Genomic DNA, 20627 nt, shown 5'->3' with positions numbered 1-20627 from the left:
TGACTCCTGGTCTGTGGTACTGGCCAGTTACCCTATAGGCGGTGCTCTGGCCTAGAAAGAAAGGTGAAATCACAGACTTTCTAATGCATTCTCCTGCCACTGCCGTCGCGAAGCATCTGGAAGCTGTCTGGGGCGGGGCGGGGGTGGGGGGTGGGACGGGAGGTGAGAATTTTAATCTTGTTTGGAAGCAACCACGCACAGGGGTTCTTTTTATTTAGAAACACCCTGGAGGTAATGGACACCTCAGAAATATCATCCTTTCTTTGTCTTCCATAGGAAGCTGAATTATAAAGCTGCGTAATGGTTACTTTATGGGGCGCCTGGGTGGCGCAGTCAGTTAAGCGTCTGATGAGCCCAGCTCAGGTCATGATCTCACTGCTCTTGAGTTACAACCTCAACGTTAGGCTGTGTGCGGTGCAGGCAGTGCAGAGCCTGCTTGAGATTCTCTCTCTCCCTCTCTCTTCCCCTACCTTGCTCGCTCTCTCTCTCAAAATAAATAAACTTTAAAAATTAAAAAAATAGTTACTTTGAAGAGAGGAAAGAAAAAAGGGAAAACTTCACACACACACGTTTACAGGAATGTTTTTGTCTTTGTTTGCATCTTTTGAAATGTGTCCCGTCTGCGGGTTTTTTTTTTTAATGCTTGAGTATGTCCTTGACTCCTCTATCAAAATGTAGACACGAAAGAAACTCGCAAGTTTAAGAAATCTGAGTAGAATTCACTAAAGCTGGATAGAATTATATGTACGTGTTAAGATAAAACATCTTGCGTAAACCACCAAGTTTTCCTGAATATTTCTGGACAGATCTTCAGGGGATGGGGCAAGGGTGGTATAGGAAAAGAGGAACCGGACACTTTCAGAAAATTATTGGCAGTGGTGGCCTACAGGAAACAAATCTTTATTATCGCTATTGTTGTATGTTCCTTTTGGATTTGCCAAAGAAAATTAAAAGGTAAATTTTAGCGTGAACTCACTAAATGTGGGCATTTGATGTTTATTTTTGTAAAGGAAATTAAGTCAGTGTGATTGGCAGGGTTGAGACCTGAAGTTCCTCTTCAGGATAAGGAAAATTTCTCTTAGTAATCTGTAGACTGATTATGGTATACTCCTGCCCCCAACCTTGCAAGATAACTTCATGCTCCCTTCTGTAAGGGAAGTTTTGAGAAAAAAAATTAGTCTACTGTGCCTAAAAGGATTTGCAGACAAAAGGCGGATAATGAAAGATGTCTGACACCTCTCATTCCCTGGGTCACCTGAACCCATTCAGTTTCATTCACCAGTGAGTGGTTAGCAGATGTAGAGCACAGGAATTTGGGACCAGAGGTTGGAGTTCCAAAAAGTTGAAAGTGTAAAGTCAAAGGCCAGAGGTTTATAATGTTGCTTCTTAGTTTGTCTTATTTATAAGTAGGAACCCAGAAATGAGCTCCCAAATAAAATATTTTAGGAATAGTGTTTCTTAAGTAACTCCAAATGTCAGTACATGGACAGGGAAATAAATGAAGTCTAGTGGGTAATGCATCAATCAGACTGAGCAATGAATAGGAATGAATAGCAATGAATAGGATAGGAATTCCCCACAGAGGAGAAAAACCACAGAAGAGCATACTTAGTAAAATTTATTTTTTAAAAAAAGAAGAAAAACAATAATTTATGCCCTTGGCAAAATAAAGGATCTTGTCAATATAAATGTTTCTTAGAAAACATATGAAAAGATAATATAATATACATATCAATAAATCATTATCAACCTTACAGCAAAAGCAATGATTCCATAACAATGATAAATGAGAATATTTCTGGCCCTTACACCACAGTATTTCTGGAAGGTCTGATGATTCCTCCTTTTTTTTTTTAAAATACAGATGTGCCCTCATTTTAAGAAACCCTGATGCACACATATCTAAATTTAGAAAGTCCATTGATTACCTTTACAATCAACAATTCTGATTGATTGATTGATTGATTGATTGATATAATCTCTGAACCCAATGTGGGGCTTGAACTCATGACCCCAAGATCAAGAGTCACATGCTCTACCAACTGAGCCAGACAGGCACCCCATACGATCAACAGTTCTTAAAAAAAAATCAATGAAAATGTTTCTGTAAGGGATCTTTCAAATTAGCAAACTTTCCTAATGTGTTTAGAAAATAATTAACCAATATATGTGTCCCCAACTTCTTTCATTATAGTTCTATTGCATAAAGCGAGGTATACCTGAAGTGAAGCAGTAACAGAATTAGGCCTCAGACCTGACTGGAGAGAGTGTATTCTTATTTATAGTATGAGGAAATGGTTGGGGCACAAATTCTCTCAATCTTTTGTTTCTCTTATCATGAGCTTTTAGTTTTCTTGTCTCTGGTGCTTTCTGGTAAATTTTGTTCACCTAGTATTCTCAATAAAAAAGGAGGAAGTCATATAGGAGGGGGCAGATTAATGAATGAGTGAGTCACTCCAGCAGAGCAGAGTGAGGACAATCTGGGATTCAGAGTGTGTATGTGGACATAGCTGGGGGAAAGCAGGAGCGATTCTGAACGCTTGACATGCTTTTGAGGCCCCTCTCCCAGTAGGGGCACCTGATTCCCCTTGAGGAACAGCAAGGCCAGTCCAGCCTTCCCCGGATGGGACACATACTCAAGAAAACGGACTTGGGCCTATTTGTCACACTCCTCCTGGCTCCCTTCAGCACAGTGATAGTGCAGCTCGCAGAACTCCTGGATCCGGCTACAGGCCTCCAGCATCATCACTGTGGGGACTGTGATCACCACTCGGAAGAAATTCGGGTACTCAAAGCACTGCAAAAATAAGAGCCTGTTATTCTCATAGCAATTGAATCTGGTACTAAACCACCCTACGATGGCCAGGGTCCTAATCAGCAAGAAGCAGTGATGTCATTTACTCAGAGCTATCAGTTGACTCAGTTCCTCTGTGAAAGGTGAAATAAAATGGGGTCGCTTATGTCAAGGGGTTTTAAAATGGACCCAGAAGGCCATTAAGGAGATGGATCTTATGCACCTCTTCACCCATGAAACCATGAACTTTTGAACTGGGCCAAACCACCAATCTCACAAGGACTCAGCCAGAGTCTTGAGACTTGCTACAGTGAGACTTTGTTTAGTGATAGCCTTAGTAACCAATTACATTCAGCCAAGATTAGTTTTCTGCCACCAATCAATCAAAATTCTTTATAAATAGCATATACAAGCATTCCTTTTTGTCTTTAAAAACACTTGACTTTTGTTCTGGGGGGTGGAAGGACACTATTTGGGTCACTGCCCAGATCTGTGTTCCCCAAATTGCAATTCTGAGACACCGAATAAATGTTTTTGTTTTATTTTAGCTCCGCTTCTTTTCTTGGTTGACACCATCATTGGGGTGCTAAGTCTAGAAACAATTCATCTTAAAAGGGACTTGTGGGACAAGCCTGTTTCCCCTCACTTAAAATGTTCAGCCACAACGTTTCTTCCCGGTATGGATGGGATAATGACGAGGGAGAAACAAATTTTAAATAGACGTCATGAAACACATCAGTTTGAATCTTATCAAATGAGAATACACTTTGTTGAGGGGAAAAAAAGGCAGGCTAAAGACCAACTCAACCCGAGGCTCTAGAAACTGTTGGGAATGTCCTGAGAGACATGAACACTCACCGTTGCTGGGAGGCAGTGGACTGACTGCTCAGCAACTAACCGCTCTGTGAACTCCACATCATTCTCAAATTCTGGGAAATGTTCCATCTCAATGCCAACCTATACCAATTACAGGGAGAGGCATACTTATCAGGAGGGAAAACAGACCAACTCCCCATGCCAGAAACTAACATAGGGACTGCTCTAAAAAATATCTTGGAACTCTACTAGTGATAACTAAGAGTTCTAACACTTAGGAGCCCATGGAATTTTTCATAGGAAAGACAGGATGTCTTTATATTAATATTTTAGTTTATTGAAGCATTCCTTCCTGGATGTTGATAAGTGAAAGCTGGAAATAGAATGTCAGTGTTTCTCTAAAAAGGCAACATTAACATTGTGAGCCGGGCAATTGTTGACTGCATGGAACTATCCCACCAATTACAAGATACTAGTGTCTCCAGTCCACAAAATGCCAATGCCCCAAGTTATTCTGGAAACAGGGGCACCTGGGTGGCTCAGTCGGGCAAGTGTCGACCTTGGCTCAGGTCAAGATCTCAGAGTGACCTGAACAGACATTCAGAACAAGGCGATTCCTAAACTAACAGGCTGGGAGGCTTAGCTGGTTGTCTTTGTGAGTCCTGCAGACCAGCTTCTGCTTGCCTTACAGAAAATGCCTGCCACCTACATACTTACCATGAGGTACATGGCCCCAGAAGGGCGGACTGGCCGGAGTCCAGGGATGGCAGCTAGTGCGTCATAGCAAAGATCAACGTTGGACTACAAGAGGAGGCAGAAAGATGTCAAGAATCAAAATATAAGTGAAAGAAAAGCACGTCATTAAAAGTAGAGCCCACACTGGAGGCAGGGAACCTAAGTTTGCTCTGCTGGCATCAAGGGCACAGGAAGTAGGCGAGAAAAAAATCCTATCACTTTTGGCCAGGAGCAGAGTGAAGTGCCAGAAATGAGAGACATGGAAGGGTGGATAGTTACACTGATGCCATCTTCTGATTTGGAGGCCCCATAATGGCACACCGCTCCAGAAACGGGGACATGTTATTCCTAACTCCACTGGCGGCATTTCCTCACTCCCAAAGTAAAAGGCTATGGGCTGCCCTTACCTTCAAGAAGCTCAGAGTGTTGTGGTAGAAGTCCTGAGGGGTGCGATGTAGGATGCTTTTCAGAGCTCCCTGGACAATGGTGCAGGGTCCCAGGATCCGCTGACTCAGTTTCACCAACCCATCTCGGATCTAAACCCCCCCAACCCGCAAACATATTATTTAGCCTTCCTTAAGCATTCCAGTTTTGGGGATTCTGGTTCTGGCTATTCTTTCCATCAGGTTTGTAGTCTCTGGAGAAGTGATGGTGCGTGCCTACTGGCACTCTTAGATCAGACCACTGGGGTTTGTAGCCCAGCTCTGTCACGCACATGCTGCGTGACTCAGCAAATTGTACAATGTCTCAGTGCTTCAGTTTTCTCAACCGTAAAAAGGAGATAATACTATGGCCTCCTAGAGTTGTTGGGAGGATTACAGTAAAATAATGTATACCAAGTGCTGGCATATTGTAAGCCTGCAAACAAAATCACGTATCATTATAGCCATTGTTTCCTTATTTGTGGTCCTAAAATTAGAAGCAGATGGAACTTCTTCATAGAACCAGGTACAAGAAAACTGAGTTTTGGAGAGGAATAACTAAGTACCGTCTTTACCCAGCATCTTTTGGCACCCAGAACTACAGGGCCAAGAAGAAAGAAGAAAAAACAACACTAAAACAACAAAAAAATCACCACCCAACCACTGTGCATGCAAATTAAATACACATATATATCCTAAATTAGACATACTGTATCACCTCATTGCTCTTACCTCATTGCCAAAAATGTCTCTTCGGTCATGGATGAGGATCCAGCCCAACCTCCAGCCAGGAACCAGCCAGCGCTTGGCCAGCCCTCCACAGGACAGGATGGGGACGTTGCTGCTGAGGGTGGCCAGAGGCTCAAATTTGGAACCCGAAAACACCTGAGGAGAAGAGATCCTTGCAGTTGTCTTCTGGCTTACTTTCCTCCAAATCCCATGCCTTCCAGTCTTTACCTTGTATAACTAGGAACAGGGCCTTGGATTTATGCGCTCATCCTACCCTAAAGCATAACTGGGAGCCTAGGAGGCTTCAAAGGAGACTATACAGAGACATATAACCTGACATCTGGTCTGGATTAAAGGAAGCCTACGATGAGGATACTGATCCTGGCCCAGGAATAGATACAACTCAACAAAGCTTGCTCTGGGGAATGAATGCTTGTTGGAATTAGACATTTAAAAATATAATAGGGGTCCACAACCCTTTACCTGAGATTCTTGGGCCCATATTTGTTGCAGAATGTAGGATTGTTGGATTTTTGAGAAGTTTACCTGGATCATATATTATGTAACACCCCCAAAGCAGTGCGGGACGGCACTCCTAATCAAGCATATTAACATTTCTTTCCCTTTCCTTACATTCTTGACAAATATATATATACATATATAAGTGAGATACATAGAAAATCTACAAATATCTTTACATCAAGTCAAGCCAGGTTTTTCCACCAAAGGAATTTCAAAAATCTTCAGATTTTTATAGCTTTTTGGACTTCGGAAAACTGGCTAAGAGATTGTAGAATCTATATGTACTTTTAAGAGTGCAGGGATACTGATATGCTGTACTGAAATGATTAGGAATTACTTCTGGTGTGTTTGATGCCACCTCTAAAGGTCCCATGAAGTAATTTGGAATTGAGATTATTGTAGTGATAGATCCTGCCCAAGACTTACCATGTCTCCATAGATCTCATCAGCTAAGATGGGGACACACTGCCTTGCAGCCACTAAAAATAAGAAAAACAGGCTGAAATCACTGTTGTTGTTGTTGTTGTTGTTGTTGTTGTTGTTGTTGTTAAGTAGGCTTCATGCCCAGTATGGAGCTCAACATGGGGCTTGAACCCACGACTCTGAGATCAAGACGTGAGCTGAGATCAAGAGTCGAATGCTTAACCAACTGAGCCATCCAGGGGCCCCCAGACTGAAATCCTTTTTAATGTGAATTGCCTTAGCAATTAATATTCACCTGGACTTATTATATTTTGCATTTCATATTTATGTGTTTTGTTTTCCAATTTAAGAACTATAAATTCTTATACTCTTCCAGGATACAGAGGCTAAATATACCATTTAATTAACCAGATATTTCAAACCTGCTCTTCCACATATGGGAATAGTGAAGAGGCAAGTGCTGCCTTTTTCTCCTTCTTGTAGGTGAGGTCTACTGCTCCAGGGGCACACTATTCACTGGAGACCCCAGTAGAGCTCCCCCACCCCCATCCTCAGCTCGGAACTAACCCTCTTCTCATTCCAGGAAAACAGCTCAAGGATCCTATCCCCATATCTTCTCCTGTCAAATGAAGTCTGATGGACTTACCAGCCAGAATTTTCTGGAGATGACTTTTACTGTACACTGACCCACAGGGGTTTGATGGATTATTAACAATGAGACAAGCTGTCTTTTCATCAATTAGAGATTCCAGTTGTTTCAAGTCAATTTCCCAAGACTTTTCTGGCTGGGGAGGAAGAAAGGGTGAGACTAAGATGGTTCTGAAAACTTGAGGGGGAATATTCACTTAACAGTATATTCTAAATAATAAAATGTGTTTGTGGCCTCCACCACCCACTTCCAAATCTTTCTGTGCTAAGACAATTGTCATATATTTTTACAAAGCCGTAATTCAACACTGGGGTCTAAAATTAAAAAGTTGTTTACCAATAAATTGTAGAGTTTGACCTCAATTCCCATTGATTCAGCCAAAGTCCTATAAAGAGAGAAACCGGGTCTTGGAACTAGGATGTTTTGTCCTGGGTTGGCCAACACAGCTAAACAAAGTTCAATAGCCTGACTGCAGCCACTAGTCAGAATGACATCCTGTGAAGAAATAAAAGGTACATTTTGTTAGGGGTTCCAACAGCAGTGGGAGAAAAGACATTGTCAGATAGGTGAGTGGGGAGCAATAATAAACTTACTTTTACAAGCTCTAAGTAAAGTAGTCAGGACTGTACTAAGCCAAAATTGGGGGAAAATGCTTATATATGTCCATATCTAAACGTTGAAAATATTGACCACTTAAAAGAAGTAAATCACTTTAACAAGTACATGTCAGCTATGACTCAGCAGACTTCCATGAGAGATCATTATGACCTTGGACTTTTTCACTTGGTTATTTGTTTACCTTCGACCAGAAATTTGAAGCCTGATTCTTCTCTGAAATACAGACTGAGGGCACCTCTTATGTTAAGAAATATCAACACACACAGTAGACGACAGAGGGAGAGTGGCATTTAAACTTGTGGCCCTGCCATCGATTGAATATTCCATAGTACCTCAATCTTCCCATCTGAGTGAGCTTTTTTTTTTTAATGTTTATTCATTTTTGAGAGATAGAGACAGAGGGTGAACGGGAGAGGACAGAGAGAGAGAGAGAGAGAGAGAGAGAGAGAGAGAGAGAGAAAATCTGAAGTAGGCTTCAGGCTCTGAGTTGTCTGCACAGAACCTGACAAGGGGCTTGAACTCATGAACCATGAGATCACGACTTGAGCCAAAGTTGGACGCTTAACCAAATGAGCCACCCAGGAGCCCCCCCATCTGAGTGGGGAAGTGAATGATGGAAGCTACAAATTTAAGAAAGAAATTTAAGAAAGATCTTATTGGTAAAATAAAAAATGTTACTTATTTGGTGTTATGAATTATTGTTTTTTAAAGTTCTTTTGCAGAGAATCAAATGTAGGGGAACCTCTGAATCCTTTGAGCCTCAAGACAGAACACCACATAAATTATATTCAACATTATCATCATACTGTAATGGCATTAAATATACTCAGGGATTAAGTGGCCTCACTCTATGAGAAGTTCTCAAATTGCTAAAGGGAAATTCTTCACGCCTTTTGTTTCCCGAAACTGTTATTCCTTGTGGAACAGAGACAAGGAAAATGGTATAGTTTGCCCAGTATTACTTCAGAGCTGTTACCTTGGTTAAGCCCTACCTTAGCTTCCAGGGGTGCCTCGGGCCGGTGGTAATAAGAAGCAATATCCTCACGACTGGATAAGTAGCCTGAAAGAGCCGGAAGGAAGAAGCTGAAAGTTTGCATCTGGCAACTGACCACTATGCCCTAGAGTCAAAAGGACCTCAGGCTAACTCCTGCCCCTGCTTAGAGCACAAACTGTTCAGTTTAGCTCTCAGCCACTATAGATAAAGGAGTTATGTGTTACAATTTTATAATAATCTCACATGTGTAAATAATAACAAGGAGAACTTTCCAAAGTATAAAATACTCTGCACCATCTTGATTACTATGATTATGTTTTATTTTTCATAAAAAACAATATTTAGATTTTTCCTAAATCCCTTCCAGGACTATATATTTTGAAGAGTTGTAATCAATGCATGTAATACATTGGGTCCCTTTTAAGTTTTTTACATTATATCATATACCTATTAGTGGTTTTGCACAAGTTTTTCTTTTAAATTCAATTCTTATACAATATTTCCAAATGTTGGCTTACAAGTTTGACGTAGGGACAGCATCATGCAAATTGGTTTGCGAAACTGCTTTTAAGAAGACTCCATTCAATTATAAAGTCCAGATACAATATTTCATAATGTTCCACTTAACAGTTAGAGATAAATGTCTTGAAGTTATATAAATCAGCACTTCCTTAATTACTAATAAGGAAGAGAATTTTCCTAGATAAATGTTATGGCCTATATTTCCTTTGGCATGAAATGTTCATATCGTTTGAATATTTGTGAAGTGGAGAACTGTTTTTGGTTTTTCAGGTTGAATCTGTTCCCTAATACTTTGGGTATAAAAGTTATAAACTTGTTTTATAATCTAATTTTTGGTCTTCTTTTGTTGATTTTTGTTGTATGAAACTTTATAAAACATAAACAATCAACCTAAAAATTACGTCCCTCAGGCTCTTTGAAGTGTTTTTAAAATTCTATTTTAGCACAAAACTGGATTTGCATCCTACATTAGAAATATGTCACTATATCTTGTCATTTGCAGCAACATGGATGGACCTAGGGGGTATCATGCCAGGTGAGATAAGTTAGACTGAGAAAGACACATTCCATATGATTTCACTCATTGTGGAATCTAAAAAACCAGCAAACAAATGAACAAAGAAAAAAAGCAGAATCAGAACTATAAATACAGAGAACAAACTGATGCCTTCCAGAGGGAAAGGGCTAGGAAGATGGGCAAAATGGGTGAAGGCGAGAGGGAGATACAGCTTCCGGTTATAGAATGAGTAGGTCATGAGAATAAAAGGCGCAGCATAGGGAATACAGTCAATGGTACTGTACTAATGTTGTATGGTGACAGACGGCAGCTACCCTTGGGGTGAGCAAACATAAAGTACAGAGATGTTGAACCACTGTCTACACTTGAAACTAATGTAACATTGTGTATCAACTATATTCAAATAAAACAATATAAATAAGTTTTAAAAAGGAAAATAATATGTTGCTAGGTACATATGGAGACTGGGGGTGTGTGTGTGCAACATTGAAACAAAGTCAAAGGGTCACTTATTTTATCAGACATTTAATGTGGAAATGGTTAGTAGATGGAGACAGTTAAACCTAAATAAGAATAGGGATGGGCAAAAAGGGGTAAAGGGGCCAACCGTATGGTGATGAGCAGTAACCAGACTTGTGGTGATCACTTTGCAGCGTATACAGTTGTATTATACAGCTGTACACCTGAAACTCCTACTGTAAAAACATCTCAATAAGAATAACTTCTTTCTGTCAGAAATAACCTCTTCTTCAATGGGACAGCCCATTCTTTGTATTCTACTTCATTTTTATCTCTTTATTTAAGCTGAAACAGTTATAAATGCATTTGAATGTAATCAGAACATTCAACCACACGGTGATATTTGACCATAGTTAAAATAAGGGTTGAATGTGTAGAGAAAAAGAAATGAAGCCAAGAAGCTATCTACATAGTGCAAATAAGTAAATTAATGTAGGACCTAGAGGCTAAGTAAACAGGCACCTGCAAAATCCAAGGCCTTCATATGAAAATTAGCAATGTTGGTTGAGAAATAAGTACGTGAACAGAACAAAAGAGGCAGAGCCAGTGGGCCAGAGGAAGCCAGGAAAGGAGCTGAACCCTGCTGGCTGTGTTCAAGCATTCTGAGATCCTCGTCCCCAAATCCAAATGGCTATTTTATCTTAGCCTCTCCTTAGGATCTATGAATCAGGGAAGCAAAGAGAACTGCTGGAAACTTACTCCTAATAGAAGAGCACTAACAATTTGGACACCACCAGACAGAGTCTCAGGAGAAGCTTACCAATGGAGGGGGCATAGCCATTATACTTTCCCGAGTCTAGAGCATCTTTCATTGCTTGGGTGACTTCAGGGTCTGTAGGCAGGTTTCCAAACACAGTAGGGTCCCCTTTTCATGGAAGAGAAAAAAAGAGCCCCAAGAGGTTACTCTTCCATGCCCAGTGCTCGGACTCCCTCTCTACTCCCATCTTCTCCAAGCAGTTGTGAGGATGGGGCTAACAGTGATGAGATCTGCCCCTCACCTGAGAGTCCCCAACTCACCAATTGACAGAGCAATCATGGTTTTGTTTGGATTAGGCTTCACCTTCATGCTGTCCACAATGGCCCGGATGGGATTGAAAGTTTTGTTGGACATGTCTGAGGGCCTCACGGACCATCTGGCCTTCCTGCCTTTCATTTTTCCCGGCACGGAGCTTCTCCCACCAAGGTTGACGTGCACATCCAGAACTGAGGGAAGGTTGCTGTTGCTGTTCATCTGAATCACATATGGGTCCATCACTAGTAAAGCCTATGGGGAAAAGGAGGTCCTTGTGACACTAAGAACAGAGCAGCATCTTGGCGGCCTATATTTGAACCTAAACATAAGCGTGATTTCGTTAGATGTCTTTCCAAACTGCTTTGTTTGGCCACATTTTTCATGCTTTGCGAATAAGGGGAGTTTTAAGACTTTTTGCTGAGATGGAATATAAAGCAAGAACCCATTTTATAATGTTAGCAAAGACCATGCACTGAATACTTATCTACTGTGAGACTACATGCAACCATAATGTCATTGAAAGTTTAACTGCTCTCAGTGAGACTGAGGAGAACTGACATGAAAATCATGAAACAAAGCATATATATGTGTTGCCTCTTTTCCATGCAAAGCCTATCCAAGTGTCTCCCTAATGCTTCAATAGACTGTCTTGCCCTCTGCAAGAACCAGGAAGGACCATTCCACAGTTAGAAATTTAGTGTTAATATTTTGTCATTAGTAAAAATAAAGCCCTATCCCACGAGCACCTTAGTATCCTGTAGAAAAAAGAAGTCAATACACCATAAAGAAGAAAGCACACATCCCAATTACCACCACATTAGCTGAGGCTTGAGATTTTACCTTCCAACTACAGGAGAAACTGCCCTCCCAGTAGCCAAACCTGGAAGCTCTTAGTCCTTCTTTGACAGGTCACAGTGACAATGGCCTCGGATGCAATTCTTGACTCCTGAAATAGTTTGCACAAATGGGCGTTGGGCCTGGAACTTTCCTGCTATTGGCTAGGGTGAGAACTGGGTGGCCAGCCCTCCTTTCCCTCCCCTTCCTCACTTGCTGCTTCTCACCTCTAACTCTTCCTCCACCCCCCCCCCCCACCATATCAGGAGTTTGTCCTCACTTCAAACCTCTGGAATTCTCTGTGTTAACTCTTTCTGGGCACTTTGTGAGACATTTGAGAGGACTGTCAGAGGGCTTGTTAGGATTACAGTTGGCAATTTTTATTAAATCTCTTTTGATACAAATAACCTATTAAAATGTTAACAGTACAGACATGTGTAAAGTAAAAAGTGAAGAGTCCTTCCTTGCACCTTGCTATCTACACACTTCATTTTCACTATCCCCAGAGTCCATACACTCTCCCCAGGGGTAGGCAGTGTTACATAATGATTTGGCCATTTCTATCCATTCGCCAAGACAGATTAATAGGTAGGTAGATAGAGGATAGATACATAGATGGATACAAGATAGATACATAGGTACATCATTTTATAGATTTTCAAGACACTGAAGGAATTAGTGAAGGAATTCACTATTCACTGAAGGAATAGTTGCACAATTTGTTATGCAACATGTTTATTTACTTCCTGCATCCTGCACTCCTTTCCTTGTTCACAAGGTTCTTCTTCAGTCACAACAAATGGGCAGTTGAAACAAATTAAGTTTCACTCAACAAATACCTTAAAAGATAGTAGTAGCGTCTTCAAGGCAACTAAAACCTGTGGAACGTTATCCTGTACTGTGAATTCTCCTTCATTTACCTGCTAGGAAGTTGTGGGGAGAATAATATGTCAGGTGAAGTCTAAACAAACAACCTTGCTAAGCAAGCACAGCAGAAACCTCAGCATTCCGGTGAGCCTATAAAAAAGACCATCCACTCAAGGGTTAAAAGAAGCCTCTGGGACTCCATCTGCTCAGATCCTATCTGTTTATTTATTGGAAGACAAAGAGTTGTTACATAAGTTCTTTCTTCTCCATTTACTTTTAGGTGATTGGAGTCTCCAGTGGGGGGTGAATTACCTTTTATTCTTCTGGACCTTTCATCTCTTAGTGCTTTGAAGAACTTATCTAACACATTCCCTTTCCCACCCCAGTGAAGCAAGTAAGTGTTCACCACCTCATCTTAGGGCGGAGCAGCAGAAGCACAAGGCAAGGGCAGGAAGCCAGCCAGGTCATAGCGAATTTCAAATTCGAAAGCTGGAAGCCCTGCACCCTGAGCTAGATATTCAGGGCTGCTCTGTTGCAAAATGCAAGTACACAGCCTTGTCTACAACATCCAAAGGCACAGAGAAGGAAGAAAGAGTTGCATCAGTTCTGCTGTTTGGCACCCCATGGCAAAAGGCACATGGCTTCTTTGTTTTACTTAATGGTAGTTAAACATTGTATAGACGGATGTATACTTTTGCATAGCTGCCAACACAATGAGAACACGGTATTGTTTCCAAAGCACACAGATTTTGTCAAGAAAGAAGACCTTTCTTTCCTAAATGCTTTTATTCCATCACCACCCCCATTTGAAATATAATACATGTGTACTGGAGAAAATCAGAACAAACTAAAAGCATTTATAATTCTACCACCACTCTAACACATTACCCTTATTTCTCCCCCACAACATAGATCTCTTGTTCTTTACATATATTTTTCAAATTGAGATAAAATTCACATAACAAAATATTCACACTTTCATCTTTTCAGAGTATAAGGTTCAATGATTTTTAATACACTCACAATATTGTGCAACAATCACCACCATTTAATGCCAACACATTTTCTTTTACTCTTACTGTTTTAGTAATTAAAATCCTCATATAGTAAATTGAAATACTGATGTTTGTAAACTAAACTCTGAACACCTTTCCCCACAACTCCACTCCATACAGATGGTTGCTTTAGCCACTTCTTGTATATCTTTTCAAGTGTTTTCTGTTTCTATACAACACTTAATACTTCCATAGCTGGCTTTAAAGTTGTTTGAAAACATAGATACTACAAATTTGTTCTATATAGCTGCACTGTCCATTATTACAGCCACTAGTCAAAAGCAGCTATTGAGTACATGAAATGTGGTTTGTCTAAAGTGAGATGTGGTGTTGGTGTAAAACACACATCAGGTTTTGAAGACTTATATGAAAATAATGTAAAATATCTCATCAATAATTTTATATTGATTACATGCTTAAATAATATTTTGGATATATTGGGTCAAATCACTAATTTCACCTACTTCTTTTACATTTTAAAATACTTCTACTAGAAAGTTTGCAATTCCTGTGTGCTTTGCATTCTGTTTCTATTGAATAATGCTGTTTTACAGCTTGCCTTTTAAAAAATCTTAACACATTGTCTTGATATCCTTTCCATTTTCATACATGGAGATCAATTTCATTCTTTTTAATGGCTATATACTGTCCATTTAACCATTTTATTCTTGTTGGACATAGGGCAGCTTCTATTTTTTTCTCTTACAAATAAAACATTGAACACACTCATTACTGATAATTGAAAATTATTTTATAAGTATCCTATAATTTGTAGGATAGTTTCCTAGAGGTAGAATCACATTTCACATACCGAAAGACCTGCCAAATTGATCAACTGATAGACTATAGGAAGAAGAGACAATACAATATGTCTTATTTTGACAACCTCTTGGAGTTCAGACTACCTATCACAACTACATATCCTGCTTAAGGGCTGACAAAGGGAATCAACTGAGTTTTACAGCAAGGGTTCTCTAGGTGATCAGAATCTCAGAGGTTAAGATTCTTTTTCTTTCCTTTTTTTTTTAAACTTTTTTTTTAACGTTTATTCATTTTTTGAGACAGAGAGAGACAGAGCATGAATGGGGGAAGGTCAGAGAGAGAGGGAGACACAGAATCCGAAACAGGCTCCAGGCTCTGAGCTGTCAGCACAGAGCCCGACACCGGGCTCGAACTCACAGACCGTGAGATCATGACCGCAGCCGAAGTCAGAAGCCCAACCGACTGAGCCACTCAGGCACCCCTAAGATTCTTTTTCTTAATATTGGCCTTTGCAAGAGTCAAGCAAAGATGGGACTTTTTTAAAAGTTAGAAGCTGATTTCTGTCACTCAATGTTTACACTTTTTTTTTTTTTTTGAGAGAGAGAGAGAGAGAGAGAGAGAGAGAGAGGGAGAGCGTGAGCAGGGGAGAGGCAGAGACCCAGAATCCAAAGCGGGCTCCAGGTTCTGCACTGTCAGCACAGAGCCCAGTGTGGGGCTCGAACCCACGAACTGTGAGATCATGACCTGAGCTGAGGTCTGATGCTTAACCAACCAAACCACACAGGTGTCCCTAGATTCAGACTTTTAAGGATCACAGCTACACATAAGACTCAGATTCAACTCCCCCTCCCACAACAGCCTGTGGACTTGGTGTCCTGTCCTCATCTGGAAGTTAACACAGGAGCCTTATATTATTCAGATAATCCCCTCGAGGGTAGGAGTAATGTCAGCCCACCTATGTCTCTGGTTTTCAGTTCCTTTTCATCTTTGGCCCATTGGGCATTTCCTTTTGTATCTTTGGAGCTCAGTCAGGCGTTTTGCCTTATTTTATCCAACATTCCTAGATACGTACTTTTATTATTTTTTATTTTAAAAAATGCTTACGTGAGGGGCGCCTGGGTGGTTCAGTCGGTTAAGCGTCCGACTTCGGCTCAGGTCATGATCTCATGGTTCATGAGTTTGGGCCCCGCATCAGGCTCTGTGCTGACAGCTGAGCCTGGAGCCTGCTTCCGATTCTGTATCTCCCTCTCTCTCTGCCCTTCCCCCACACGCGCCCTGTCTCTCTCTGCCTCTCAAAACTAAAGAAAACTAGTAAAAAAAAAATTTTTTTTAATGCTTCTTTGAGAGGGGGTAGGGGCAGCAACAGAGCAGAGAGAGAATCCCAAGTAGGCTCCATGCTCAGCCCAGAGCCCAACATGCGGCTCAATCTCACGAACTGTGAGATCACAACCGGAGCTGAGTATTTTTAAATTGAACTGTAGTTGACACACAATGTTACTTTAGTTTCAGGTATACAACACAGCGATCGGACAAGTGTATGTTACACTGTACTATGTTACGCTATGTCACACAAGTGTAGCTACCATCTGTCACCATACAATACTATTACAATATCACTGACTATATGTATTCTATGTTGTACCTTTAATCCCCATGACTTATTCATTCCATAACTGGAAGTCTTTACCTCCCACCCGCGTTCACTCATTTTGCCCATTTTCCTACTTTCTTCTCTTCTGGCAACCATCAGTTTTTCCTCTGTGTTTATACATCTGATTCTGATTTTTTTGTTTGTTCATTTGTTTGTTTCTTAGATTCACTTATAAGTGAAATCAATGGTATTTGTCTTTCTCAGTGTGACTTAGTCACTTAGCATAATACCCTCTAGATCTACCCATGTTGTCCCAAATGGCAAGATCTCATTTTTTATGGCTAAGTAATATTCCACTGTGTATGTGTTGTGTGCGTGTATCATACCTTCTTTATCCATTTTTCTGTCAGTTGGACATGGGTGGCTTCCATATCCTGACTGTTGTAAATAACGATGCAATAAACACGGGTACATATCTTTTTGAATTAGTGTTTTCACTTTGGGGGGTGGGGTAAATATCCAGTAGTGGAATTACTATATAATATTTCTAATTTTTTGAGAAATTTCCATACTGTTTTCCACAGGGGCCACACCAGCTTATAGTCCCACCAACAGTGCATGGTGCATGCATATAAATTTTCTCCACATCCTTGCCAACACTTGTTATTTCTTGTGTTTTGGTTTTTTTATACTAGCCATTCTGACAAGTGTTAAGGCAATATCTCATTGTAGTTTTTGATTTGCATTTCCCTGATTAATGGTTGAACATCTTTTCATGTGCCTGTTGGCCATCCACATGTCTCTTTGGAAAAACGTCTACTGAGGTCATCTCTCCACTATTTTCCTTTTTGTCTTGAGAGAGAGAGAGAGACAAAGTGTGAGTGTGGGAGGGGCAGAGAGAGAGAGAGAGAGAGAAAGAATCCCAAGCAGGCTTCCCATTGTCAGCACAGAACCTGATGCAGGGCTTGACCTCATGAATCACGAGATCATGACTTAAGCCAAAGCCATATGCTTAACCGACTGAGCCACCCAGGTGCCCCCGCCCTTTTTTAGTTGGATGATTTGGGGGTTCTTTCAATATTGAGCTGTATAAGTTCTTTATATATTGTATATTAACCCCTTATCAGATGTATCATTTGCAAATAACTTCTCGCATTTAGTAGGTATGTTTTCATTTTCTTGATGGTTTCCTTCAATGTGCAAAACCTTTTTTTTTCAGTGCAGTCCCAATAGTTTATTTTTGCTTTTGTTTCCCTTGCCTGAAAACTAGAAATATGTTTCTACAGCTGATGTCAAAGAGATTACTGCCTATGTATTCTTCTAGGAGTTTTATTGTTTTGGGTCTCACATTTAGGTCTCTAATCCATTTTTAGTTTATTTCTGTGTGTAATGTAAGAAAGTGGTCCAGTTTCATTCTTTTACATGTAGCTGTTCAGTTTCCCCAGCACCATTTATTAAAGAGTAAGTCTTAGCCCTATTGCATATTCTTGCCTCCTTTGTCATAGATTAACCATATAAGTGGGTTTATTTCTGGGCTCTCTACTCTGTTCTAGTGATCTATGTGTCTATTTCCATGCCAGTATCATATTATTTTGATTATTATAGCTTTGTAGTATATCTTGAAATCTGAGATTGTGATACCTCCAGTTTTGTTCTTCTTTCTTAAGATTGCTTTGGTTATTCAGGGTCTTCTGTGGTTCCACACAAATTTTAGAATTATTTGTTCTAGTTCTATGAAAAATACCATTGATATTTTGATAGAGTTTGAAATGAATTTATAAATTGCTTTGCGTAGTATGGACATTTTCATAATCTGAATTTTTCTAATCCATGAGTATGGTATATCTTTTCATTTGTTTGTATCATTTCAATTTCTTTCATAAATGTTTTAGTTTCCAGAGTTTAGGTTTTTCATCTCCTTCGTTAGGTTAATCCTAAGTATTTTATTCTTTGTAAAATTGTAAATGGAATTGTTTTCTTCTCTTTCTGCTATTTCATTATTCATGTATAGAAACGCAACAGATTTCTTAATATTTTTTATCTTACAACTTTACTGAATTTATTTATTGCTTCGAATAGCTTTTTGTGTATGTGGAATCTTCTGGATTTTCTATGTGTAGTATCATGTCATCTGCAAATAGTGACAGTTTAACTTCTTCCTTACCCATTTGGATGCCTTTCATATCTTTTTCTTGTCTGATTGCTGTGGCTAGGACTTCAACTACTGTGTTGAATAAAAGTAGTGAGAATGAACATCATTGTCTTGTTCCTGAGCTTATAGCAAAAGCTCTCAGTTTTTCACCATTGACGATGTTAGCTGTGGGCTTTCCACATATTGCCTTTATTATGCTGAGCAATGTTCCCTCTAAACCCACTTTGTTGAAAGTTTTTATTATGAATGAATGTTAAATTTTATCAACTGCTTTTTCTGCTTCTATTGAGATGATCATTTGATTTTTATTCTTCATTTTGTTAATGTGGCTTATCACATTGATTTATGGATATTGAGCCATCCTTGCATCCCCAGAATAAATCCCACTTGATCATGGTGAATGATCTTTTTAATGTATTGTTGAATGTGGTTTACAATACTTTGTTGAGGATTTTTGCATCTATGCTCACCAGGGATATTGGCCTATAGGTTTTTTGTTTGTTTGTTTGTTTGTTTGTTTAGGGGTGTTTTTTTTGCAGTGTCTTTGTCTGGTTTTGGTATTAGAGTAATTCTGGCTTCACAGAATATATTTGGAAGCTTTTCTCCCACTCATATTTTTTGGAATAATTTGAGAAGAATAGGTATTAACTCTTCTTTAAATTTTTGTTAGACTGAATAGATGAAGGGATGGCTGGCTGGCTGGCTGGATGGATAGATAGATTCTGTTTGTGGGAGTTTTTTGATTATCAATTTAATTTCATTATGAGGAATGGTCTGTTCAGATTTTCTATTTCTTCCTGATTCAGTTTTGGAAAATTGTGTATTTCTAGGCATTTACTCATTTCTTCTAACTAATCAAATTTATTGGCATATAATTTTTCATAGTAGTCTCTTATAATACTTGGCATTTCTGTGGTATTGGTTATTAGTTCTCCTCTTTCATTTCAGATTCTCTTTATTTGTGTCCTCTCTTTTTTCCTTGGTGAGTCTGGCTAAAGGTTTTTTCTTCTTTTTGTAGCTTTTTTTAGGTGTAAGTTTAGATTGTTTATTTAAACTTTTGTTGTTGTTGTTGTTCCTTGGGGTAAGCCTGTAGCTCTATAAATTTCCCTCTTAGAACTGTTTTCACTACATGCAAAGATGTTGGACCATTTTGTTTTCATTTTCAATTTTTTTAAATGTTTTATTTTTGACAGAGAGAGAGAGAGAGAGAGAGAGAGAGAGAGCATGAGCGGGGGAGGGGCAGAGAGAGAGGGAGACACAGAATCCGAAACAGGCTCCAGGCTCTGAGCTGTCAGCACAGAGCCCGACACAAGGCTCGAACTCACAGACTGTGAGATCATGACCTGAGTCGAAGTCGGACGCTCAACTGACTGAGCCACCCAGGCACCCCTTGTTTTCATTTTCATTTGTCTCCATGTATTTTTTAATTTACCCTTTGTTTTTTTTTTTTTTTTTTCTTGACTCACTGGCTGTTTAGGAGCATCTCATTTATTTTCCAAATATTTGTGTTTTTTCCAGTTCTTTTCTTGTAATTGATTTCTAGTATCATACCATGTGTCAGAAAAGATGCTTGCTCTGGTTTCAATCACCTTAAATTTATTGAGACTTGTTTTGTGGTCTTTTCATGTGATCTATTCTGAAGAATGTTTCATGTGTACTGGAAAAGAATGTATATTCTATTGTTTTTAGACAGAATGTTTTATATATGTCTGTTAAGTCTATCTAGTCCAATATGTCATTCAAAAACATTGTTTATTGGTTTTTTGCTGGATGACCTATCCATTGATTTAAGTAGGGTTCTAGATTTGTTTTTAAATTGAAGTACAGTTGGCACACAATGTTATGTTAATTTTAGGTGTACAACATAGTGATTCCACAAGTCCTAGATATTTTTCTACCTGAAAATTCTCTAGGTCATTCTGACCTCAATATTGCCAGATATCAAAGTCTCTCTCCTTGTTAATTTGAGATGTCACCTTCATCTTATACTAAATTCCCATATCTTTCTGAACCTTTTATGGAATATTCTATTCTAGAACAAACATTTTTAGAGTTCTTGATGAGCATTGCCAGCTTGCTTTCAGAAGGGCCAGT

The 20627-nt window shown here is 39.5% G+C and overlaps 1 protein-coding gene across 3 annotated transcripts in view; it reads right to left on the bottom strand.

Annotated features, from left to right (window-relative positions):
• Positions 1-2041: 2041 nt before the first annotated feature.
• The window catches only part of TAT (tyrosine aminotransferase), a 49087-nt gene continuing 30501 nt past the window's right edge, over positions 2042-20627 (bottom strand). For all 3 annotated transcript variants that reach the window (XM_042968537.1, XM_042968538.1, XM_042968539.1), the window contains 11 exons: positions 11278-11524; positions 11021-11125; positions 8701-8768; positions 7427-7585; positions 7088-7226; positions 6445-6497; positions 5500-5652; positions 4753-4881; positions 4328-4411; positions 3653-3751; positions 2042-2797 (listed from right to left, as the gene is read on the bottom strand). In XM_042968537.1, the coding sequence (XP_042824471.1) occupies positions 2657-2797; positions 3653-3751; positions 4328-4411; positions 4753-4881; positions 5500-5652; positions 6445-6497; positions 7088-7226; positions 7427-7585; positions 8701-8768; positions 11021-11125; positions 11278-11524 (1377 nt within the window). In that variant the 3' untranslated portion in view covers positions 2042-2656. The remainder of the gene's footprint in view (positions 2798-3652; positions 3752-4327; positions 4412-4752; positions 4882-5499; positions 5653-6444; positions 6498-7087; positions 7227-7426; positions 7586-8700; positions 8769-11020; positions 11126-11277; positions 11525-20627) is intronic.

Source organism: Panthera tigris, chromosome E2, assembly GCF_018350195.1.
Source record: "Panthera tigris isolate Pti1 chromosome E2, P.tigris_Pti1_mat1.1, whole genome shotgun sequence".
NCBI classification, from domain to species: Eukaryota; Metazoa; Chordata; class Mammalia; order Carnivora; family Felidae; genus Panthera; species Panthera tigris.
The sequence above is the reverse complement of the archived record's forward strand: the minus strand, read 5'-3'. Positions and strand labels throughout refer to the sequence as shown.